The 22,041-nt window shown below is 35.4% G+C and overlaps 1 protein-coding gene across 4 annotated transcripts; it reads right to left on the reverse strand.

Moving 5' to 3' along the window:
* Window positions 1-1,382: 1,382 nt before the first annotated feature.
* LOC129268367 (allograft inflammatory factor 1-like) lies at window positions 1,383-16,953 on the reverse strand. 4 transcript variants are annotated; one of them, XM_054905925.2, is made up of 7 exons: window positions 16,686-16,953; window positions 16,084-16,202; window positions 9,718-9,758; window positions 8,544-8,610; window positions 5,715-5,756; window positions 3,390-3,552; window positions 1,383-1,719 (listed from the first exon to the last, which is right to left on the reverse strand). In XM_054905925.2, exons 2-7 carry the CDS (start codon window positions 16,100-16,102, stop codon window positions 1,647-1,649), a joined length of 405 nt encoding a protein of 134 aa, XP_054761900.2. In that variant the 5' UTR covers window positions 16,103-16,202; window positions 16,686-16,953; the 3' UTR covers window positions 1,383-1,646. The 4 variants fall into 4 exon arrangements, with proteins under 4 accessions (XP_054761900.2, XP_054761899.2, XP_054761898.2 ...); XM_054905924.2 differs by having other exon boundaries at window positions 16,474-16,706; XM_054905923.2 differs by having other exon boundaries at window positions 16,464-16,688.
* Between the last annotated feature and the right edge of the window lie 5,088 nt (window positions 16,954-22,041).

A 22,041-nucleotide genomic window follows, 5' to 3' on the forward strand; every position in this document is an offset into this window, starting at 1 on the left:
CCCCCCCCCCCCCCTGTAACACAAATCTTATCATTGATTGTAGAGCAGTTTTCTACGTTTGATTCTATTGACTATAATGTACAATCAATCTTAAAAATCAAGTGTATGATTAAGCGTCAACTTGTGTTACGGGACCCTAATATTAGCGTCCGTGAGGATTGCGAAAGGTGGCAAATGTCATTTTCTGAAAAACAATAAAATAGTTTTTATTGTACCGTCAGTATATCAACAGACAACATTCACACCCGCTTCTGAAAGATTTGGGTCTTGTTATAGACATCATGAACCATTGAAAAACAAAATGAACTTATTACATAACCGAACAGCTGCTCGTACATGACGTCACAAATCAATAACATAACATTCTAATAACTGTCTTAATGTTGGATGGATTTTCCTCAAACCTTTACCAATAGTTTTTTTTTTTTCTGGTATTTTACAAGCAAATTTTCATAGTAAACTTTCCCTTTATCATCATCATCATCACGAGGGGCCTGGTTCACAGAGAGTTACAACTAAAATACATTTTTCAACTTTGGAAACTACTCTGGAAGCCAGGGTTAGGCTCAATTACTTTCTTTAATTACAATTAAAATTACGTAATTAAAAAATGTTCAATTACAATTACTTTTCAATTAGATTACATTTTTTCAATGACAATTACCAATTACCTTTGTCAATTACAATTACGATTTCAATAACTTTATATAAAAGTCATAATGAAATCAATCTGTATGTACTTTGTACTTGCACCAAAGTCACAGAGAAACTGACAAGAGATTCAGGTTAAAGAACACAGATTCTGCCCATTACTTTGATGCTGTGCAGTTGAAATGAAAAGGTCATGAAATTAAATCCTAAATTATGGAAGATTATTGTATAGAAATTGAATGTAATTAAAAGTAATTAACAGTAATTAAAGTTAATTAAATTTTTTTGTTCAATTACAATAACACGTATTTCCCTTTAAAAATTTCAAATACAATTACGATTACTCAAAAAATGTAATCATTTACGTAAGTGATCAATTACCTTGTAATTGAGCCCAACCCTGATGGGAACCTTGACTGTGATTGGCTGATGATGCCTTCTACCATATAGTATTTGTCACAATGTCAAGACTATTGAAAATCCCTTATGTAACGAACCACAGTCATCACCACCATCATCTCTATCATCATCACCACCATCATCGCTATCATGATCATCATCATCATCGCTATCATCATCACCAACTCTTTACCGTGTTGACTGCCTAGCCGTTGCTTTGCACAACACTCACAGCAGACACACAGCAACGAAGCAGACGTCTGAAATATCAGTTATTATTAACTTTTTGAGATGAGTGGTTCTCCTGCCAATAAAGACACGATTTACCACAGTTTATTGTTTAAATTATTATTATTTTTATTATCATTATAACAACGTAAAAACGCAGCAGACATTAATCTCCTGGCGGATAATATTCCAATAGCTTGGTTTGAGTTTATTGTATCATTTGATTCGATTCATAACTTTATGTCCAGGATTATTTGTCGGTATGTAAGTGTTTTCTATCTAATGTCAAAGAATTATAAGTGAATTCTGAGAAATTGCCACATTTCCCTCGATATGGGGGTGGGTGGGGGATTGACTCCTTGATATTTTTATAGGTCCCTCTTTGGAGCAGGTCCTCCAGACTTTTCCTTTTCCTTCTTCTTGTCCTCAAACATAAGAATCCTGGGAAGGAAATAAATAATTCAGATATATTCAATCTTTATTTCTCAAATAAGAATTACATTGTAACATAATATCGAAATATCAGTCAATACAAAATTATCTGCCTTGATTTCCACGAAGTTTATTAAAGACCAGTGTGGGCTCGATCGCTCAAACCATGGACCTACTAGCGACTAGTAGGTCTATGCTCAAACATAATGAAACGCAATTACGATGATCCTAATTCCTCCACGCTACCGGTTTTGTGTGCATAGGAGAAGAGGACATGTTAAAGGTGTAGGTGAATAAGACATTAACCTTTCAATCATCATTTCAGAGGAATGCTTTGACTCCTGTTTCCAAAAATTACTTTTTTACATTTTATTCTATCAAGCACCATTTTACCCACTTTACCAAAACTTGGAAAATTGGTACCTGCACCTGTTGTCTTCAACATCAATTAATTCGGTCATGCGTTGCGCAAATGGTACAAATAGGGTATAAATAGAAAGCTGACGAGTGTTTCTTTCATATCCATGCAAAATAATTTCACAAAATTAGATATGATCAGAATATCGGCCCTCTAGATTTGGATTACCTTTTTTCTGAAACGCACTGTGGGATGACGATGATAATGATACATATATCAGGTTTTTATACGAGTTTTTATTACTGATATTTGTACTGATTAGTGTTTTTATGCGAAATAAATGACCAGACATGTGCGCATACGCAATCAATATTTTTTTTTGTAGTGATCTTTATTATTCATTCAAATAAATTTCATACATACATAATCAAGGAAATATAAAAAACAAAATGATAATTGCAGCTGTGAATACTCAGATCAAATAACACTGTAATAAACATAGCAGACAAATTGATTCAGAACAGAGACATCATCCGAATCATGCAAAAATAACATCATAAGGAATGACTCGATCATCTTATTTCGGTCGATTTTCCATTGTTCGATGATACGATCACTATTGTTTTGTATGGATGTTGCAATAATGGAAATATTACGAAGAGAAGTTGTGTCTCAGTATTCGTGACTTGGGTAGCATTTCCAAAGAGTGATTATTAAAGGTCAAGTCCACCCGAAAAAAAAAATTGATTTCAATCAATAGGGCATGATAAAACAAGCATAACGCTGCAAGTTCCATCAAAATCGGATCTCAGAATTTATGACATCATAAATTGTTGCTTATATTACACAACTCGGGGATATATAAATGAGGTAGTTGATGTCCTTCACTCACTATTTTAAACGTTTGAATTATTCAATATTTCAATTTTTACAGATTGTCTGAAACACAGAATGTTAAACGAATGGTAATTTCATATGTTCAGGGAGGTATAAAACATTTTCCATTTCCAATGAGGGGAAATTGGAATATTTCTTTTTCCATAAATTATAATAAAATACACAATAGTGAGCAGGTGATGTTAATAGTCCCCTTATTTTATTTCCAACCAGTGTGCATATAACTCTTTTGTTAAATTCACAACTTAAAAATGTCATAGCTCTCTTATTTCAATGACGTGTATCTGATAAAGTTTTTTTTTTCATTCCTTTTCACCTGTATTTTTTTTTGCTCGTTTTGTTTTGGTCGTGGACTTTTTCCTCATGTGCCTCTCCCAATCAATAATTAGTCTAGAAGGGGAGCGCCCCATTGATATATACTTACATTTTCAGTGTACTTGTTTTTTTCTCCAACCTCATGAACAAGAAATCATTGAAGCTTATAGTTCTGCTATTGTCACGGTCAACCTCGGCGATCATATTCTTCAATTCTAGATGAGTTTTCGCTTGCCCCAACTTCTCCATCATCCTCTTCAATTCCATAGCATCTGCAAGAAAAACGACCGGGGGAGAGTCTCAGGGAGCGTGCTCTCAGTATTTATACCTTTTACTACATAATAATTGTGTTCCCAGCCGAACAGACACAAAATAATTCCAGCCCGGGGGGGGGGGGCACTCGACCAAAAAAGTGGTGGGGGTGTGCCGCGGGCGAGACAAAAAACGGGGGCCTTGGAGCGGGCTTATTGTAAAAAGGAGGGTCCTCGGAACGGGCTTCGGAACTACAAATGTTTGTGAAAACGGGGGTCCTTGGAACGGGTCGCCTGCGTGCGAGTGCGTATGCATCCCTATAGAACATGCATGCAGCTGGGCTACGGCATGACTGCCGGGCGCGCTAGCGCAGAGGCGATGGTTAGACAGCGAGCTGCAGCCGCTTTTCACCAAAATTGCGACCGGAACGGCGTAACGGAAAATATGCGAAGCCCTGGAGCGGATTTTTTTCTTCTTTTTTCTCGAGAAGAAGAAAATGCTATGCTTTGGAGCGGCTTTCTTTGTTCTTTTTCTCAATAAGACAAAAATGCTATGCCTCGGAACGGAAATTTGACTGTAAAAATGGGGGTCCACTCCGCGGCACATACCCACTATGCATTATATACTGAGTGCCCCCCCCCCCGGGAATTCCAGTAGCTTGCAACTTCCGTCAGTGATAATCACGGACATCATTCAATCATTCAATAAGCCAGTTAATTCGAAGTTCCACTCTGCGCATGATCAGGAAGGTCATTGATACTCAAGTGACATGGTGGTTTAAAATCTAATGAGACTGATAAGCACCAACTTTGATGTCTTGATTATTCATATATTCTTTTGAATTTTACAAAACAACAATGCGTCCACGAACGATTGGTATTTTACATTTTGCCAAGTAGGCCTACATTGTACAACATTTATGCATTCAATTCCTTCATCCTGCTTTGTAAGAAATGCTTCCGTAATATCTTGCTTTGAAATCTGCATATCATAATGAAAGAAATGAAAGGTAATTTGACCAAAAATTTTCATGAAGTAACTACGTACTGGCCTATTCAGATGCATCAGTAATGATAAAAATTGGACGGGGGTGGGATTTCAAGACGAGATCAGCTCTTGATTTTCACTGACCACTGACTAATATTCTAGATTTAGTCAATCAGATGCAAGGAGTTTTAATAGCTTGTAACATCTGTTACCTGCTTGCAAAATCGCTTACAAAGTGTCCGTGAAACGCTACAGGACTCATTTTAAAAAGGTTTTGTAAGTTACGAAGGATTTGCATGTACGACTCTTACTTCATTTTGAATCGCATCAACTTCCTTTGTAGATTCACATTATAATAATTATTCTTTTAAATTGAGTTCCCCCTGTACCACATCCCTTTTTAATCTAATGTAATTTTCTTCATATTTACTTGGTGGATGTTTCATAAAGCTGTTCGTAAAGTTACGGACAGCTTTACGCACGACTGGAACATGTTCTTAGGTCATAAATCTATTACATAGGGATATCACGTAGCACAAGAAAGGATACCAGTCGTGCGTAAAGTCATTCGTATCTAAAGCCCCTTTCACAATTGGTGGTACGACTGCTTACAACCGTTGCGATTCTGTGCAACATATATTGTGACCAAATGATCGCAAACGATCGCACAAGCAATTGTGACAGCCCCTTTATCCACTGACTCTGTTTATAATACTTTTCAGTCTGGAGATTAGATCTTCTGTTCTTTTGATAATTTTTGTCCTCAAGTCATAATTGCCCGAATTCACAAAGGTAGTTTTGAAAACCCACGGTTGAGTCCATGGTTTATGCAGATTTCCTGTATAAATTACGCTTATTTTACCGCGTATCGGGCGCGTGTATAAAAAATGTCCAATGTTGATGCGCGCTTATGTCACAATGCGCCGAATTGACGCCTGTTACCATAGTTAGATACACTATTTTATTTATGAGTCCACTGTTTGAAGAGTGGACTCATTATTCAAAACAGTGGACTCATTAATAAAATAGCGTGGATAACCACGGCAACAGGCGTCAATTTGGCGCACTGTGGCAAAAGCGCGCATCAGTTTGATTGGCTTCTGGGCTACGTTTCCATGGTAGTTACCATAAATATAGAGTTAACATAGTTGTAATTCTTTAAGAAACAGGCCGTATATAGATTTTATAAACTCACCGATGTCTCTGCTTTCATTCTCATCGTATTCCATGAATTGTTCTAATGGGCGAGATAATGGGAAAAAGGGAGAAATATTTATTTATTTATTTTTATTTATTTATTTCGTTTTGTTTACCCAGGCTAACCCCATCAGTGGACTAAGCACTGTTTTTTCTTGAAGGCCATGCGTACAAGTAACAAAGACATACATATAATAAGTACAAACAATGAAAAAGTTAAACAAGTAAGAACACGAAAATATGTTCAAAGAGACAAGCAACCTGCAAGACATACACACAGACATACTGAAATACATGTGTGTATGTAGAATAAAAGTCAACATATACATTATATTGTGCATATATGCAAATCCATATAAGTATATATTTCCTATGATCATTATGTTTATTAATTTTGTGTTTACTTGATTGCTCGTCCCTGGAATCAGTCAGGGGTAGTTATTTTTAATTTAGTAGTTTCTCGCTCTCCAAGAAGATGTAGCGAAGGATTGCCTCGAAACTGCACTACGGGTAACCACTATCCAGCTGATTCCAAAGAATGGCAGCACTATGAGAAAAGGCCTTTTTTTCAGCCTGCGTGCGTACTCGTAGCGGTACCACTACCATGACTACGCCATTCTGCACCGAGTTTCTAGTTCTGTACGAGTGGACATTACTAGATCTTACTACGAATTCAGATAAATATATAGGTGCTTCCCCATTAAGGAGAATGTGAATTGTTTTGTATTTATGGTTTATCCACCTTTCTTCAATCGAAACCCATTTGAGTCTACGGAGCACCTGTTAAATAATTGTAGAAAAATTAACTTTAAAAGTTAGACGGGCCATTTTGTAATGCTGTCTAATTAAGCCATTCTTAAGATACCGTGCACACATGCTCCAAGAATTACCACAGTAATCAAAGTATGGTAATATAAGTGAATTAGCTAGGACTTTTGAACTGTCAATCGTGAGGTATTTTCTGAGCCTACTGAGGAGGTCTATCCGTGAGCCAATCTTCTTCATTGATTATTCTACATTCTTTTCCAGGCCATGGTATCTTCCATCCACACCCCTAGATATTTATTGACTCTTTCAAGCACATGGTTTTTAACAACTAGGTTGATATCATCACAGGTTGGGAGTTTCCTGGGGATCCAAAAATCATGTGTTGCGTTTTAGATAAATTTAGCCTCAGATGGTTTTGTGTCAGCCATTTATTCACAAGTTCAAGCTCTTTGTTTAATACTAATTCAATATCATTGATATTTTCAGCAGTATAATACGTACAGTATAGCGTCATCAGCATACATAATAATGTGACACTTATCTAGAATGCTGGGTAAATCATTCACCATAAACCTTGCGGAACACCTGTCTTGACATTAGTAATGTCAGACAAAGTTCCTTTGACAAAATGTACGTTGGGATCTTTCAGATAAGTATGATCGAATCAAGGTATTAGCTCGCTGCCTTTAACACGGCCATGGTCTATTTGCTTCAGAATATAATCAGAAAATAGGTAAGTACAGTATTCGTTGAATATCACATTAATCATCGTTTAAAGAAGTGATCCAGGCTAAAAAAAAATATATATATCTGAATAGAGTAAATAAATTCACTAAGCGAAAGGCTGAAAATCCATTAAAATCTGAAGAAAGTGACAGACTTCTCTTTGTTAATGTTTTTTCAAGTAATATTTTTAAGTATATTTTTAAAGCAATATTTTGTGAAATAGATAATATTGCACGCCGTCAAGAATTATGCGATAGGTGCATGATCTGATGATAGCGATCTCTCTACTTTGTTACCTGACATCCGAATTATTTCATATTTTTCTGTATGATTACTACTTTGTCTCCTTTCTAACAAAATCTAACTAAATTATGACTTATTTATAAATCAAACATAATCAGTAAAATTGTATTACACTATCACCCCTCCCCCATAGAAGTATACACTAAATGTTGAGAAATTGTTTTATCATGAAGCTAAACTTACGTTCAATAATGACACATGTGACTGCAACAGTAGTAAAATGGACGTTGTCATAATCATTGATAATGCAAAAGGTCATACGCATTGGCGGATCAATGAGGGGGGGGGGGCACAGCCGGTCCGTGCCACCCCCCCCCCTTGAGAGCACAATTACAATTTGAAATGTAAAATGCCGTTAAAACAGTGTCCCCTTCTCCGTCCCCCCCCCCCCCCCCCTTGATAGTGATGACCTTTATCTTTCTTTTTTTTTTTCGTGTTTTAAATTTCGGGTTGAAAACCTCTTTTTTTGTCTTGGTCCAAACAGGTTACTTTAAGACGAAGCAAGTCGACCAGCACTGAGTGTTGCACACCCATTGTCTCTGTGTTTTAAGTACTTTCCTAAAATACAAATTTGTCAATATAACTGTTACTATTAACATTTCTTTAGATAATATAGTCTATAGGATTTATTTTATATCGAGAAAGTAACATGTCTTGAGAGGAATACATGTAAAGTGAATGAGTGGGCCTAAATTAGAAGACTACACTGATCTGGATATTGCATTATTGGTGATGCATGCAGAACCTGGAGGCCGTTTCATAAAGCTGTTCGTAAGTTAAGAGCGACTTTAAGAACGACTGGTGAACCTTTCTTACGCGCTTAACCATCGCCAATGATAATACCATTTACCACTAGAAAGGATCACCAGTCGTTCTTAAAGTCGCTCTTAACTTACGAACAGCTTTATGAAACACTCACCCGGCCAGATTGACGTGGCCATGTAGCCTACGAGGTTGTTGGTTCGTGTTTGCTCCAAACATATACCAGTTTCCAGATAATCAGTGCAATTATCATTATTAAAATACGTACTTTTATATTTTTGAAGGAGCTCTCCCAAGCCCTCTACGTCAGCATAGTCCCCGCTCGTTTCATATGTCTGCAATGGAGGATATTAGAAAAATAACAGTATCGAGACTGAAATTTCGCTTACAGGACAAGTCCACTCCAATAAAAAGCAGACTTGAATAAAAACATAAAAATCCAACAAGCATAATGCTGAAAATTTCATCACTGAATCGGATGTAAAATAAGAAAGTTATGACATTTTAAAATGTTGTTTAATTTCTGGAAACAGTTATACCCACACCCTGGTCGGTGCGCAAATGATGGTACTGGTGATAATGAACTCTCTACATGTATTTATTTCGTTTTTCATTACATGAAATGTGAAAAGTTTCAGTTTTCTCCTCCTTGCGATGTCAATCGAAGTTTTGTTCCTCCTTGACAATTTGGTATTACAATTGTTTTAATATTTTGTGGTTCAGCCAAGTTGGTCATTCTTGCCAAATCAGTAAAAATTGAAATATTGTAGATTTTTTAACAATAAAAAACAAAACAAATACTGTGTGATGGACATCTTTGCTTTTCTCATTTGCATACCAATGAAATGTGCACATATCTGTTCTGTGGAAACTAAGCAAAACTTTAAAAAGTCATAACTTTGTTATTTTACATCCGATTTTGATGAAACTTTCAATGCAATGGTTGTTCATGTTTTTATATTGATTCAAATCAGCATTTTTCTGGAGTGGACCTGGCCTTCAAATGGCCTGTTCGTTGGTCCATCCTAGTAAAAATGATGATTCGAACGTCAAACTAACATACAACCTAAAATGTCATCAATAATCGGAAGTAAAGTAAGTTTAATAAAGTTTGATTTCGCATAACAGTTATAAGCACCTCCTGGGGCCCGTAACACAAAGCGCAGCAATCCTCGTAGAGGAATATTCTTACGATTGATGCATTGACCATAATTTTTTATTTTGATTTGATTTGATTTGATTTATTGTTTCACATTCCACAAAAACATACATCTTGAACATAATTATGAGAAGTTGACAAAAAAATACATAGTTGTAGTGTTTTACAAAGAAATACAATATCGTTAAATATGAGGAACCTATTAAAAAGCAAAGCTTGTAGAATTTACAATCAATATCCTCGAAATGTGGGGTATAATCATCTGCAAAGATTAATGTCTTACCTTAACAATCTCATCAAGCGCCTGCTCATATCCTCCATGTTCTAAGGGTGGAGAAAAAAAAGAAATACACGTAGGCTATAAAATTAATGTTTGCTAGTTCTTCCATCACAAAGACCGTGAAAATTCAGTCACATCATCGGCCGATGCTTATAAAGGCCACCACACACCTTAAGACTGTTCGCGATCCGATTTTGGAACAAATCGCATTTTGCTCATTTTCTGAAAATGTGAATGGAACATATCATTTTATTGGAGGTTAAATTACTGAGGTTACTAATATAACAATTTTGAAAGATTGCTAGCCTTTATTTTGGAGTAAATGTCAAATTAGTTTCAAATCGTAGCTAATCGTACGACTGCTATGACGTCATTACGACTAGATATTAAATTCGCTTTTATTAAAGGTCAAGTCCACCCCAACAAAATGTTGATTTGAATCAATAGAGAAAAATCAGACAAGCACAATGCTGAAAATTTCATCAAAATCGGATGTAAAATAAGAAAGTTATGACATTTCAAAGTTTCGCTTATTTTTAACAAAATAGTTATATGAACGAGCCAGTTACATCCAAATTAGAGAGTCGATGATGTCACTCACTCACTATTTCTTTTGTTTTTTATTGTTTGAATTATACAAAATTTCAATTTTTACGAATTTGACGATTAGGACCTCCTTGCCTGAACCACAAAATGTTAAAATAATGGAATTCCATGTATTCAGGGAGGAATGAAACTTCATTTTATATGACAATGACGAGAAAATCAAAATATTTCATAATTCATGTAATAAAATACAAAAGAAATAGTGAATGAGTGATGTCATCAGTTCCCTCATTTGCGTACCGACCGAGATGTGCATATAACTCTTTTGTGAAATGAAGCAAAACTTTAAAATGTCATAACTTTCTTATTTTACATCCGATTTTGATGAAATTTTCAGTGTTATGCTTGTTGATTTTTTCTCTTTTTATTCGAATCAAGTTTTTGTTGGGGTAGACTTGTCCCTTAAAGATGGATGATAGCATAGTCACATATTTGAACATAGGTATTCGTACGATGATTTAGAACATTAGAACATTACACAGTAAGATATTCCAAGTCTCAATATTAGCATCAAATTGTACTACATTTTATACTGAAATCGGGTCGCAGACAAATTGTAAGGTGTGCGGTCGCCTTTACATATTATTTCTTGACTCCTCAACTCTCCCCCTCCCCATATTTCACATTATCTCTGTCTGCCCCCCCCCCCCCCCCGTCTGTCGCACTCTCTCTCTCTCTCCTGTCATTTTCTTTTCCTTCCTTGTCTTACTTTGATATATATAATGTTTTTTTGTGTTTTTTGGTGATGATTCTTATAATGAAATTTTTTGGTTCTCAAAAAGTTAAGAATTTGATGTTTTATGTATGTAGATAATAATGCAGAGCCCTGTGGTAGACCAGTGATTTTTAAAAACATCTTAATTGTATCTATTGTGTACTTTGACATATCTTTGTATAATGCTGAACAGGCTACTCTGGATAAAGATTTGCAATAAATAAATAAATAAAATTATGATATAAGTACTAAGGATACTTAGGAATATACCTTGTACAAGAAAGAAATATGTACTTTAAAGGGACATGGGGATTGTTGTTTTATCGATCTTTATTATAATGGACTGCTTGACTGTAATTATTTTTTACCTTTTTGTGGTCAAATATTAATTATAGAGTAGGCCACGAGTATGCCTATGACTGTATGGCATTTCTCATGGCCATCAGGCAATCTGCACCTGAGGTAATTCATCGTAACAAGTTGAGAAGGCCCTTGAAAATTCAATTCAATTAAAAAATGGTCTTTATTGATAATCAAACTTGTTAACAATCATACATGAAATAACAGCAAGAGCTGGACAAATCATATTTACAAGTTGGTGTTGGCACAATTAAATACATATAGTAGAAACCATAGTAAAATGCATTAAAAAGGCTATACATTTAAAATTTAATACGATTTAGATAAAGCATAAAAGGTAAGAATATAACATGATAATGGCAGACTTGAAGGAGAGGAGACTGACACTTATTTAAATGACAAAAATAATTGTAAGGTGGATGGGGATGACCATTTTACATTGCCTTTCCTAGTCGGCACACTTATCTTTTGTTGAGTATGTCAACCAAAAAAGGCAATGGACTGTTTTTAAATCTTTTTGTTCTTATTGGAATTTTTTGATAGTTGTTTGTAAGACAAAGAGATATGTTGAAATGATGAGTTGAAAGTGATTTTGCAATTGTTTACACAGTGTCAGTCTTCTCTCCTCAAGTGTTGGTAAATTACATACCTGACATGCATTTGTGTATGTGATGTAATTATGTCCTAAAATAATCTTACATACTCTCCGTTGTATTCTTTCATTTTGTTTTGCTGTAAGACTGCTATGAAAAACTGGAACACAGTATTCTAAAATTGGTCGTTCTATCCCATACATATTGTCACTAAATCCTTCAAATGTAAATTGAACTTTTTCAGTTTCCTTAATATATATAATTTTCTATTGCACCTTTTAACCAGATCATTGACATGTAAATTCCATTTCAAATCATATTGTATAATAACTCCGAGAATTTTGATACTTTTTACATTACATAAGGTAGAGTTATTAATGGCAAGAACCTCAAAAGTGATGGTGTTTTTCATAAAAGTAATTGTAAGGTAAACACTTTGAGGGATTGAGTGACATATTATTTGATTGCGACCAGTATTGCACTGAATTAAGTACTGATTGTAATTGCGAAGTGTCAGTTGATTTAACGACACAGTACTAAAGACAAATCATCAACATATTTAAAATAGTGTATGATAGGAATATTTTCAAATCATTTACTATAATAAAAATAGGATTGGGCCAAGTCGCGTCCCTTGGGGCACAACGGCATGATTAACTTTGACGTCAGAAAAGATTCCATGATATAGTGTACATTGCTTGCGATATTCCAAAAAAAAATTACAATCCAATTTATGACCCATGGTTTTATGTGCATATTAATCCTTTTTTTTAATTAAAATATTGTGATCCAGGTGATCAAACACCTTTCAGAATCTGTACATCTAACAGTGGACACAGATTTTTTTTGTTTTCTGCATTGTCATAAAGATGATGTAATAGACCAACAAGATAATGTGATGTAGACAATCCTGGTCTGTTACCGAACTGATACATAATCAATTTGCTTCTCAATGTCTTTCAATAACCATTGAGCCATAAAAGATTATGCGAGCTTAGAAATATGTGAAGTTAAAAGTATATAGGACGTAAATTATTGATGCAAGGTGGGTGAGATTTTGGAATGGGAGTTACTTGACCGAATTTCCATTGTGAAGGTACTATTCTTTGTCTAAAAGATATATTGATTATCCTAGTAACCGATACACTCAATTCACATGCAAATTCTCTAATCATACGAATAGGGAGGTCGTCTCTGACAGATGCTTTGTGTAATTGTAATTTACGCAATTTACAATAGACTTGCCAACAACTGATCTCGGACTTTCAAACTGAGAAGGTAAAAAAGCTGGTAATGATTCTCTATTTAGAGGAGAAAGATCAGAAGCAATTGACAAAAAAAATCGTTGATTGCATTAGCTGCTTGTTAACAATATTGGTCATCTTCAATATCAATACCAGGAATCATGATTGGAATATTGTCTTGATTACCATTTGTAAGTATTTTAATATGTCTATACCAGGCTGAAGGATTATTTATTATTTTTTTTATACGAGTGTTGTAATAATTAGTTTTTGCAACAGAGATAGCTTGAGCAATTTTATTTCTTAAATGTCTCCAAAGAGTGTCATTTTGTTTTTTAAAAGCCTTTTGTCGGTCACGTATAAGTGATTTGATAAAAGGTGTTATCCAAGGTTTATCAGTCTGACTAATTTTTACTTCTGGCGAAGGTAAGTATAATCAAGTTTATTTGTTTACAATTTGTTACAATTCTAATTTTCTTATCAATAATTCCTTTAGAAATATTAGAAGGAGACCAAATAACACAGTTATGGTCGCTTCTGCAAAAAAAAACATAAAATTAAGAGAAGTTTGTAAAAATCTTATCAAGTATATTGTGCCCTCTGGTTGGTTTATTTACAACTTGTTTAAACATGTCGTCATTTAGTATTTCCTGTTAATTCAGATCATTAAAATCACCAAGTACAGTTATCCCTGCATCAGGGTATTTCACAAGTAAAGAATCAAATTGATGAGATAGCATGATCTGCATAATCAGCCTCATTAGGGCTTCTTGGAGGAAAATAGAGTACACATAAAATGATACTTGAAATTTTCCTGGGTAAATCATGTAAATGAGGTGGTCTTAACATAACCCATATTGCTTCAATATTCTCTGGTACTTTTAAAAGTTTAATATCATAAAATAGCCTTAAGAACGGACATACTGAAGCTTTTCGACATGCACTCATCGGAGTAAAATCGCATGAATGACTAAAACGCTAGTTTAATGTCAGTTAAAAGACGAGGGTGAAATTCGTGCTTGGCAAGCAGAGCTACCCCACCTCCTTGTCGATTTTTACGTGGTCTAGAAAAAGTTGCGAAACCATCTTAATGTAACAACTCAAGAGGTGAACTTCATTTTCCCAGGTTTCTGTCAATGCTACTATATCAACCAAATTTTCTTTTACGATGATTTCAAGCTCATCCAATTTGTTGTTGAATGATCTTGGATGAGTCAAGACAAATTTAGGTAAAAATGTCCACAGGTTTCACTTCTATGCAATTTGATTTGACGAAGATTAGATGAATTAACATGAACTCCTTTTTGGGCCGATATTTAATTCTCGAACGAATGATAACTGGCATGATCATTACAATCAATTTCAGGTGTTGTCATGGAAAGATGAACCGGTTCCCGCCCTATTGCGATCGGGGTTTTTCTCTTTCCTGCTCGTTTGCCACGATGATGAAGAGGCTCCCGTTGAATACCAAGATCTTTGATGATTTTCTATCTTGTATGTGGTAGATGTAGTGATTGTTTATTTGTGTTCTGTAAGCCATATAAATCAGATGAAGAATAATGATGATGATTGTTCCTCAGTAGTAACGTTAGCTGGACCGGGGTTAGGGTTTATATCACCGCATATTAAGAGTTCAGTTTAAAATGATTGGTTGCTGTTACTGTAGTACGGAATACGTGTAGATAAGTATTTATGGTGAAACAGTTTAGACGTTGGAACCCAATTGGGTTTGTATTTTGTAGAAAGGAGACATGTCGGTAACAGTGTTGATTTCTGCACACATATAGTAACATACAAACAAATGAAATGCTCACCACCGGTTTCATGCTGCATAAAACACATGCACTGGTCTATTCATGTTGAACCAGTCTATGCAGTTCATGGCTGAGTGGATATGCTGTAAGGTGCTATGCTGGGCAAGACTGTGCAATGAGTGTACGAAGATGATGGCTGACTTACCAAACCAATGTAGAGTGCAAAAACAAATTATCCTTTGTACAGCAAGTAAAACGTTGTTTTTCCACAGATATCTAAAAAAGAAGCTATATTCAATATAAAATTTCCTAAATTCAATAGACACTATAAAGTCCAATTTGATAGAAAGAATTCGAAAGACATGTTAAATTAAGGCTAAGGGAAAGAGTTCCTTTCGCGACAGACACCCTAACCCTAACTGTAAAGACACCTGTAGATAGACATTATGCCCCTGCGACATTTGCTCCGGGTATTGATATCGCAGAGGGCATACACTCATAGTTAAGATTGTAATATAGGTTTTGGTAGAGATTATGTTAAGATTGTGGTTTATTTAGTTTAATTCGGAGGTTATAGGCTTCATGTTTGGCTTAACGTGCGAATTTTCTATCGGAGCAATAAGCCTGTACACGGTTGTAAACTGCGCACGAGCAGAAAAAGGTCATTGGAGACAACCATGAAGGTGGCTTTCAAATTCACTGACATAGGCATTTGTGATTTGATGATTATTCATGTATTCCTTTCAAAAAATTTATCACATCCAAGCTGAAGAGTAATAAATAGAGCTTTCATAATCACTGGTATTTGACAGTAGCAAAACAATAGTCAAATGTGCCAATTAAAGGCAGACAATAAAACAGATTTCCAAACTTTATCCCTGATGTACTATTCTAGTCACCGGGTCTATACAATGCCTTTTGTTCTTAGAATTTGAATACTCTACAGGTAAAGCTTACGCAACATCTACATTTGAAAATGATTGTGCTTATCCTAATGAAAAATCACAAAGGTCAATTGAAAAAAAGTTGATCATGAGCGAACCGTGAACTGGCCTATTGTCACCGGGGCAAACATGGAACCATTCAAAGAGACTTACTTGTTGCTCCCTGATCCATGGTGGGCGACGACTCGAAGGTGATAGATATCAATCAGCGCGTATAACTTGCAGTCTTGTGGCTTAATTCACTTTATGTTTTGGTTTAGTCCTCTGGTGATCTGTGTGAAACGAAATAAATACATAATCCATTCATCGTGTTTATATCACAAACACAACCTTCACGAGACAAAACTGCATGCTATGTTTAATATTGTATAATTTAGAATCTTACTTCTAATGTTTCTGCTAACCGTCTATAGACCCCTAAGCTTCAGTCACTGCACCATCGATTGTTCTGGTCGCTGAACTGAACGGAATTGGTAGTTAAATATTTAAAATTGTTATATAAACAGAAAAGAAGGCTATTCCTGTCTATTGACCACCATATACCTCAAAGCGATCCACACGATTGATCTCTCCTTGTCTAAAGAGGCACTCGATTCAGTCTCGATCGATGCAGCTGGTCCTAAGAGCCAAAGGTCTTAACCCTCAACATCCCACAAAACTGAATTATATGGAATGGACGTCTATGGTGAATTAGGCCTAGGTGTTGTTAAATAAATACACAGAAAATAAGGCTATGTCTACTGACCACCATATACCTCAAAGCGATCCACACGATTGATCTCTCCTTGTCTGAAGAGGCACTTAATCCAGTCTCGACCGATGCAGCTGGTCCTAAGAGCCAACGGTCTTAACCCTCAACATCCCACAAAACTGAATTATATGGAATGGACGTCTATGGTGAATTAGGCCTAGGTATTTAATGCATTTGTGTAGTGCATGCTTGATTTGTTACATCAAGTACTAACATATATATATTGTATAGGGAACAGTTTTTATTTAAGAGCAGCGGATCGATGCAGGTGTGAACGAATACCGGTAGGTCGATCAGCAACAGGTCGCTGACCATTCTAAATGGGGTTCATCGCACTCAACGTTACGCCACTTGAATTACTTTAGGTGTACCAGCCTTTGCGTATACACTCATCGGCTGATAGTTAGTGGCAATTTAAACCGAATATTAGATTTATATTTAAACCTTATTGATATTTATTTCAAAGCGAATGTATTTGTATTCAAATCTTTGGTCATTTAGAAGTTAATCCTCTGTATTGAAAATAAATGTAATATTCTGCTGGTCACTGTAGGCCTATTACACAACGATATTATTCACAACGATCATATTAGATTTTAAATACTTTTAACCACTGGCGGATCCAGGGGGAGGGGCACAGCCGGCCCGTGCCCCCCCCCCCCTTGAGAAGTAACATTGAGATTTGTAATGGAACAATGCCATTGAAACAAAGGTGTGCCTCCTCTTTTGAAAGTGAAGACCTTTTTGGGTTTTTTTTTTTTTTTTTTTTATTGCTTGTCAATTTTTTGGGGTACGAAATAAGCCTTAATTTTTGGTTAAAACCCCCCTTTTTTGTGAAGGATTTTCCTCCGAAAAATGTGCACCTCCTTTGGGAAAATCCTGGATCCGCCCCTGCTTTTAACAATCCTTCGAACGAATAATGAAGGATTTATTCATCTGGTCATTGGTGATGGATGCTCAAGACAATCACTTTGGGGATTTTTTAGGCAACTGCATCAGGGACAGATCCAATTAACACATTAATGTATCCAGGGGCGGATCCAGGATTTTTTCAACTGTTTTTGTACAGAACTGTATAACAAGCCCAAGCCCCCCCCCCCCCACCCCCCCCCCCCCCCCAAAAAAAAAAGGTGGGTGACTTAGAAATTTGACAAGGAAAGGAGGGTCCTCAAATTGGCCGGAACAGCAATTTCGTTATTAAGTTTTGGAGCTGACAGAAAATTGCAAACCCCTCCTTTCTGTAGATATTTTTTTATGTCTTCGTATTCCCGAAGCTGATGAAGAATTCTCCGTCTGATCCATGACGTCATAAATAATAATTGGCTTTATGTTTTTATGTCAGTGCAATCTTATCGGCTACTCCCTTATTTACTCTTCTTCTCTCACTAGCTGTTAAGGTCCGTTCAACCATGACTCACCAGATTGTTCTAAATACACTCTATATGAGGGGCGGCGGAGCGAAGATGAAAGTGGGAGGGAGGAACAAAGGCACATTTTCTTTCGAAAAGGGCACTATCTTAAAACAAAGAAAAAATACTTATCTACAGTGGCGTAATGAGCCAACAATTTTTAGAGGCTAGTTGTATCACGTAGTAAGATTTTTTATAATGAAGATCCAATTTTGTGATTGATTTTGACATTATCATTAACAGATTAAGAAAATAATATCATATTTCACCCTCCCCAGGACAAATTTTCAATTGAAACCCATTGAATTTTCAATTTTTATTAAATTGGTATCAATGGGTTTCAATAGGCACAAATTAGTTACCTATTGAGGTCCTATTGTAGGGTCAATTTGTCTCAATTCAGCCAACTGGCCCCATTAGAATTCATTGTGGTGACCAATTGAAGACATGCTCGCATCACTATTTATTGTCTGTTCTACTATCGATCTCAAGTTGAATAATCGACATTTTGTTTAAAAAAAATGCTTTCTATAGTAATGTCTACCCTTTTGTGATAATAGCTTCTAATGATTGGTTTTACCAAAATGGCATTTTTTTCTATTATCTTTTTGTGTTTGAACATGTTGGGCATGTTTCTTTCAATTCGTTAACTCCCAACCTTTTGTTCGCTTTCGCCGCACCTATAAAATAATTACTGAGAATTTGGTGATTGGTATTCCTGATTGTTTGTCAGAATACAAAAAAGGACTTGTGCTTAATAATTATATTCACTTATCATGCCACGCATGCCATATCCCTCACATGTTTTAGTATCTTGCAAGATCATAAAAGAGCGCCATAGATATGCAAATCATTAATTACATTACAATTGTCTTCAGTTTCAATTAATGCCATACCTGGCTTACTCCTTTATTCTTGTAACATTAACATTACCCAATTGTATGAGTGAAGATCTGTATTATTAGCTCTTGATCATGCCAAGCATGCTTGCCTCATTATTCAGCATTCGTCTATTTTACTATCGATTTCCAATTGAATAATCAACTCTTTGTTTAAAAAATGCTTGATTGTGGTAATGTCTGCCCTGTGTAATAACTTCCAATGGCTGGCTTCACCAAATGGCATTCTTCCTTTTATATTATCCATTTGGTGTTTGAACATGTTGGACATGACCCCTTCTTTTTATTCGTTAAGTCCTAAATTTTTGTTAGCTCTTGCCACATCTATAAAATAATTACTGAGAATTTGGTGATTGGTATTCCTGATTGTTTGTCAGAATACAAAAGGGACTTGCGCTTAATTATTAAAGTCACTTATCATACCATGCATGCCATATCCCTCACGTGTCTTAGTATCTTGCAAGATCATAAAAGAGCGCCAAAGATATGCAAACCATTAATAACAAATGTCTTCAGTTTCGATTAATGCCATGCTTGACTTACTCCTTTATTCTTGTAAGATTAATATCACCCAATTGTATGAGTGAAGATCTGTGCCATTAGCTCTTGATCATGCCAAGCATGATTGCCTCATTATTCAACATTCGTTTATTTTACTATCGATTTCCAATTGAATGATCAACTCTTTATTTAAAAAAATACTTGATTATGGTAATGTCTCCCCTTTGTAATTACTTCTAATGGCTGGCTTCACCAAATGGCATTCTTCCTTTTATATTATCCATTTGGTGTTTGAACATCCGTTCTTTCTATCCGTTAACTCCTAACCTTTCGTTAGCGCTTGCCACATCTATAAAATAATTACTGAAAATTTGGTGATTGTTATTCCTGATTGTTTGTCAGAATACAAAAAAGGACTTGTGCTTTAATAATTATGTTCACTTATCATGTCACGCATGCCATTCCTCACATGTTTTAGTATCTTGCAAGATTATAAAAGAGCGCCAAAGAGACGCAAATCATTTACTACAAATGTCTTCAGTTTCGATTAATGCCATGCTTGACTCACTCCTTTATTCTTGTAACATTAACATTACCCAATTTTATGAGTAAAGATCTGTGTTATTAGCTCTTGATCATGTCAAGCATGCTTGCCTCATTATTCAACACTCGTCTGTTTTATTATCGATTTCCAGTTGATTAATCAACTCTTTGTTAAAATAAAAATGCTTGATTATGGTAATGTCTGCCCTTTGTGATAACTTCCAATGGCTGCTTCACCAAATGGCAATTTTCCTTTTATATTATCCATTTGGTGTTGGAAAATGTTGGGCATGACCTCTCCTTCAATTCGTTAACTCCATGGTCTCGTCCACGCGCGGGGGATTATTCTGTTGTTACTACTGTACTTTTTTTTTTTTTTGAATAATATTTTATTTTCTTCCTCTTTCAAATCAATAAGTTTACAATCACAATTCATATAAATAAAGATTCTTTGTATGTATACAATCAATAAACAATCAAACAAATAAATATATCAATATCAATGAGATTACGAATATTTTTTAAATGATTACAAATTAAATTAAACTGCCAAATTTCTCTTCTATAACAATGTGAAAGCAGAGGGGAAAAACCCGTATCAATCGACAAAATAAAAAAAAAAACGTACTTTGTAAAAAATGACTTTTTCCCTGAATAGAATAGAAATAATCTCTTTTGCACATATTAATTGTACGAAAAAAAAAAGGATAAAATATTATTTTAAAGGTTAATTAGAGGAAGGTTATCCTAAAACGTCCCTACACACTCACCTTACCCCCATACCCCCTCCCCCCTCATCTCTCTCCCCAGACACTCACACAAGCTCACTTCAAACCACCACTACTCACAGCTCCCCCACCCCCCCCCCCCCCCCCTCTTCCCCGTCACAAAACTCACACATCCATCTACACACGTACACCCACACACAATGCATCCTGCTCTGGTACAATTATCTGTATTTGAACAAATAAACAAAACAAAATGAAGCAACCAATACATCCATAGTATAGAAAGGTATGCATTGATTTGTTCCCATTTCCTTAAGTGCATCCCCAGCTTCCCCTTTTTAAACGCTATTTGATATTCCGTATCTCTATACTCTTTAACCAAATGTGTCACTTTCTGTACGGTTGGCAATATTCCCTGTTTTCTTGAACTAAAAATGATATACTTAATTAAGAATATAATACAGTTCATTAAAGCTACTCTTGTAGTATTTCCAGATATCCCCATGAAAATTGTTTTCCAAACGTCACTGCCAAGATCATTCAGTTGAAATATTTTACTCATCTTGGGGTACTTGGGGTGCTGAGCATTGTCACAGCGCCCCAGTAGCTATGAATGATCCTGCGTGGACGGGTTCATGGTTAACTCCTAACTTTTTGTTTACTCTTGCCACACCTACTGTGAATTTGGTGATTGGTATTCCTGATTGTTTTTCAGAATACATAAAGGACCTGTGCTTAATTACGTTATTTTATCAAGCTATGCATGTTATATCCCTCACATGTTTCAGTATCTTGCAAGATCATAAAAGAGCGCCAAAGATATGCAAATCATTAACTACAAATGTCTTCAGTCTCGATTAATGCCATGCTTGACTTAATCCTATATTCTTTTTATATAAAAAAAAAATAAAAAAAATATCCGTGTTTACTTGCTCTTGATCATGCCAAGCATGCTTGCATCACTTTTTATTGTCAGTTTTACTATGGATTACAAGTTGAATAATCGACATTTTGTTTAAACAATTTACTTGAAAAGGCAATGTCTGCCTTTTGTTAATAATTACTTTTAATGGCTGGTTTCACCGAAATGACAATCTTCCTTTTGTATTATCCATTTGATATTTCAACATGTTGGGCATGGCCCCTTCATTCAATTCATTGACTTTATTTTTGTTTGCTCTTGCCACACCTGTAAAATAATTTCCGAGTATTTGGTGATTGGTATTCTTGTTCCATTCTTAGAATACGAATAGGACTTGTGCTCAAATATGTTCAATTGT

Source organism: Lytechinus pictus, chromosome 9 (assembly GCF_037042905.1).
Source record: "Lytechinus pictus isolate F3 Inbred chromosome 9, Lp3.0, whole genome shotgun sequence".
NCBI classification, from domain to species: Eukaryota; Metazoa; Echinodermata; class Echinoidea; order Temnopleuroida; family Toxopneustidae; genus Lytechinus; species Lytechinus pictus.

What these genes read in the sequence shown, in the direction of transcription:
- LOC129268367 (XM_054905925.2), bottom strand. An exon ending in GCTCCTTCAAAAATATAAAA is followed by an intron (nt 5,757 to 8,543) that starts GTACGTATTTTA and finishes CTCGCCCATTAG; the next exon opens with AACAATTCATGGAATACGAT. An exon ending in AAAACAAGTACACTGAAAAT is followed by an intron (nt 1,720 to 3,389) that starts GTAAGTATATAT and finishes TTTCCTTCCCAG; the next exon opens with GATTCTTATGTTTGAGGACA.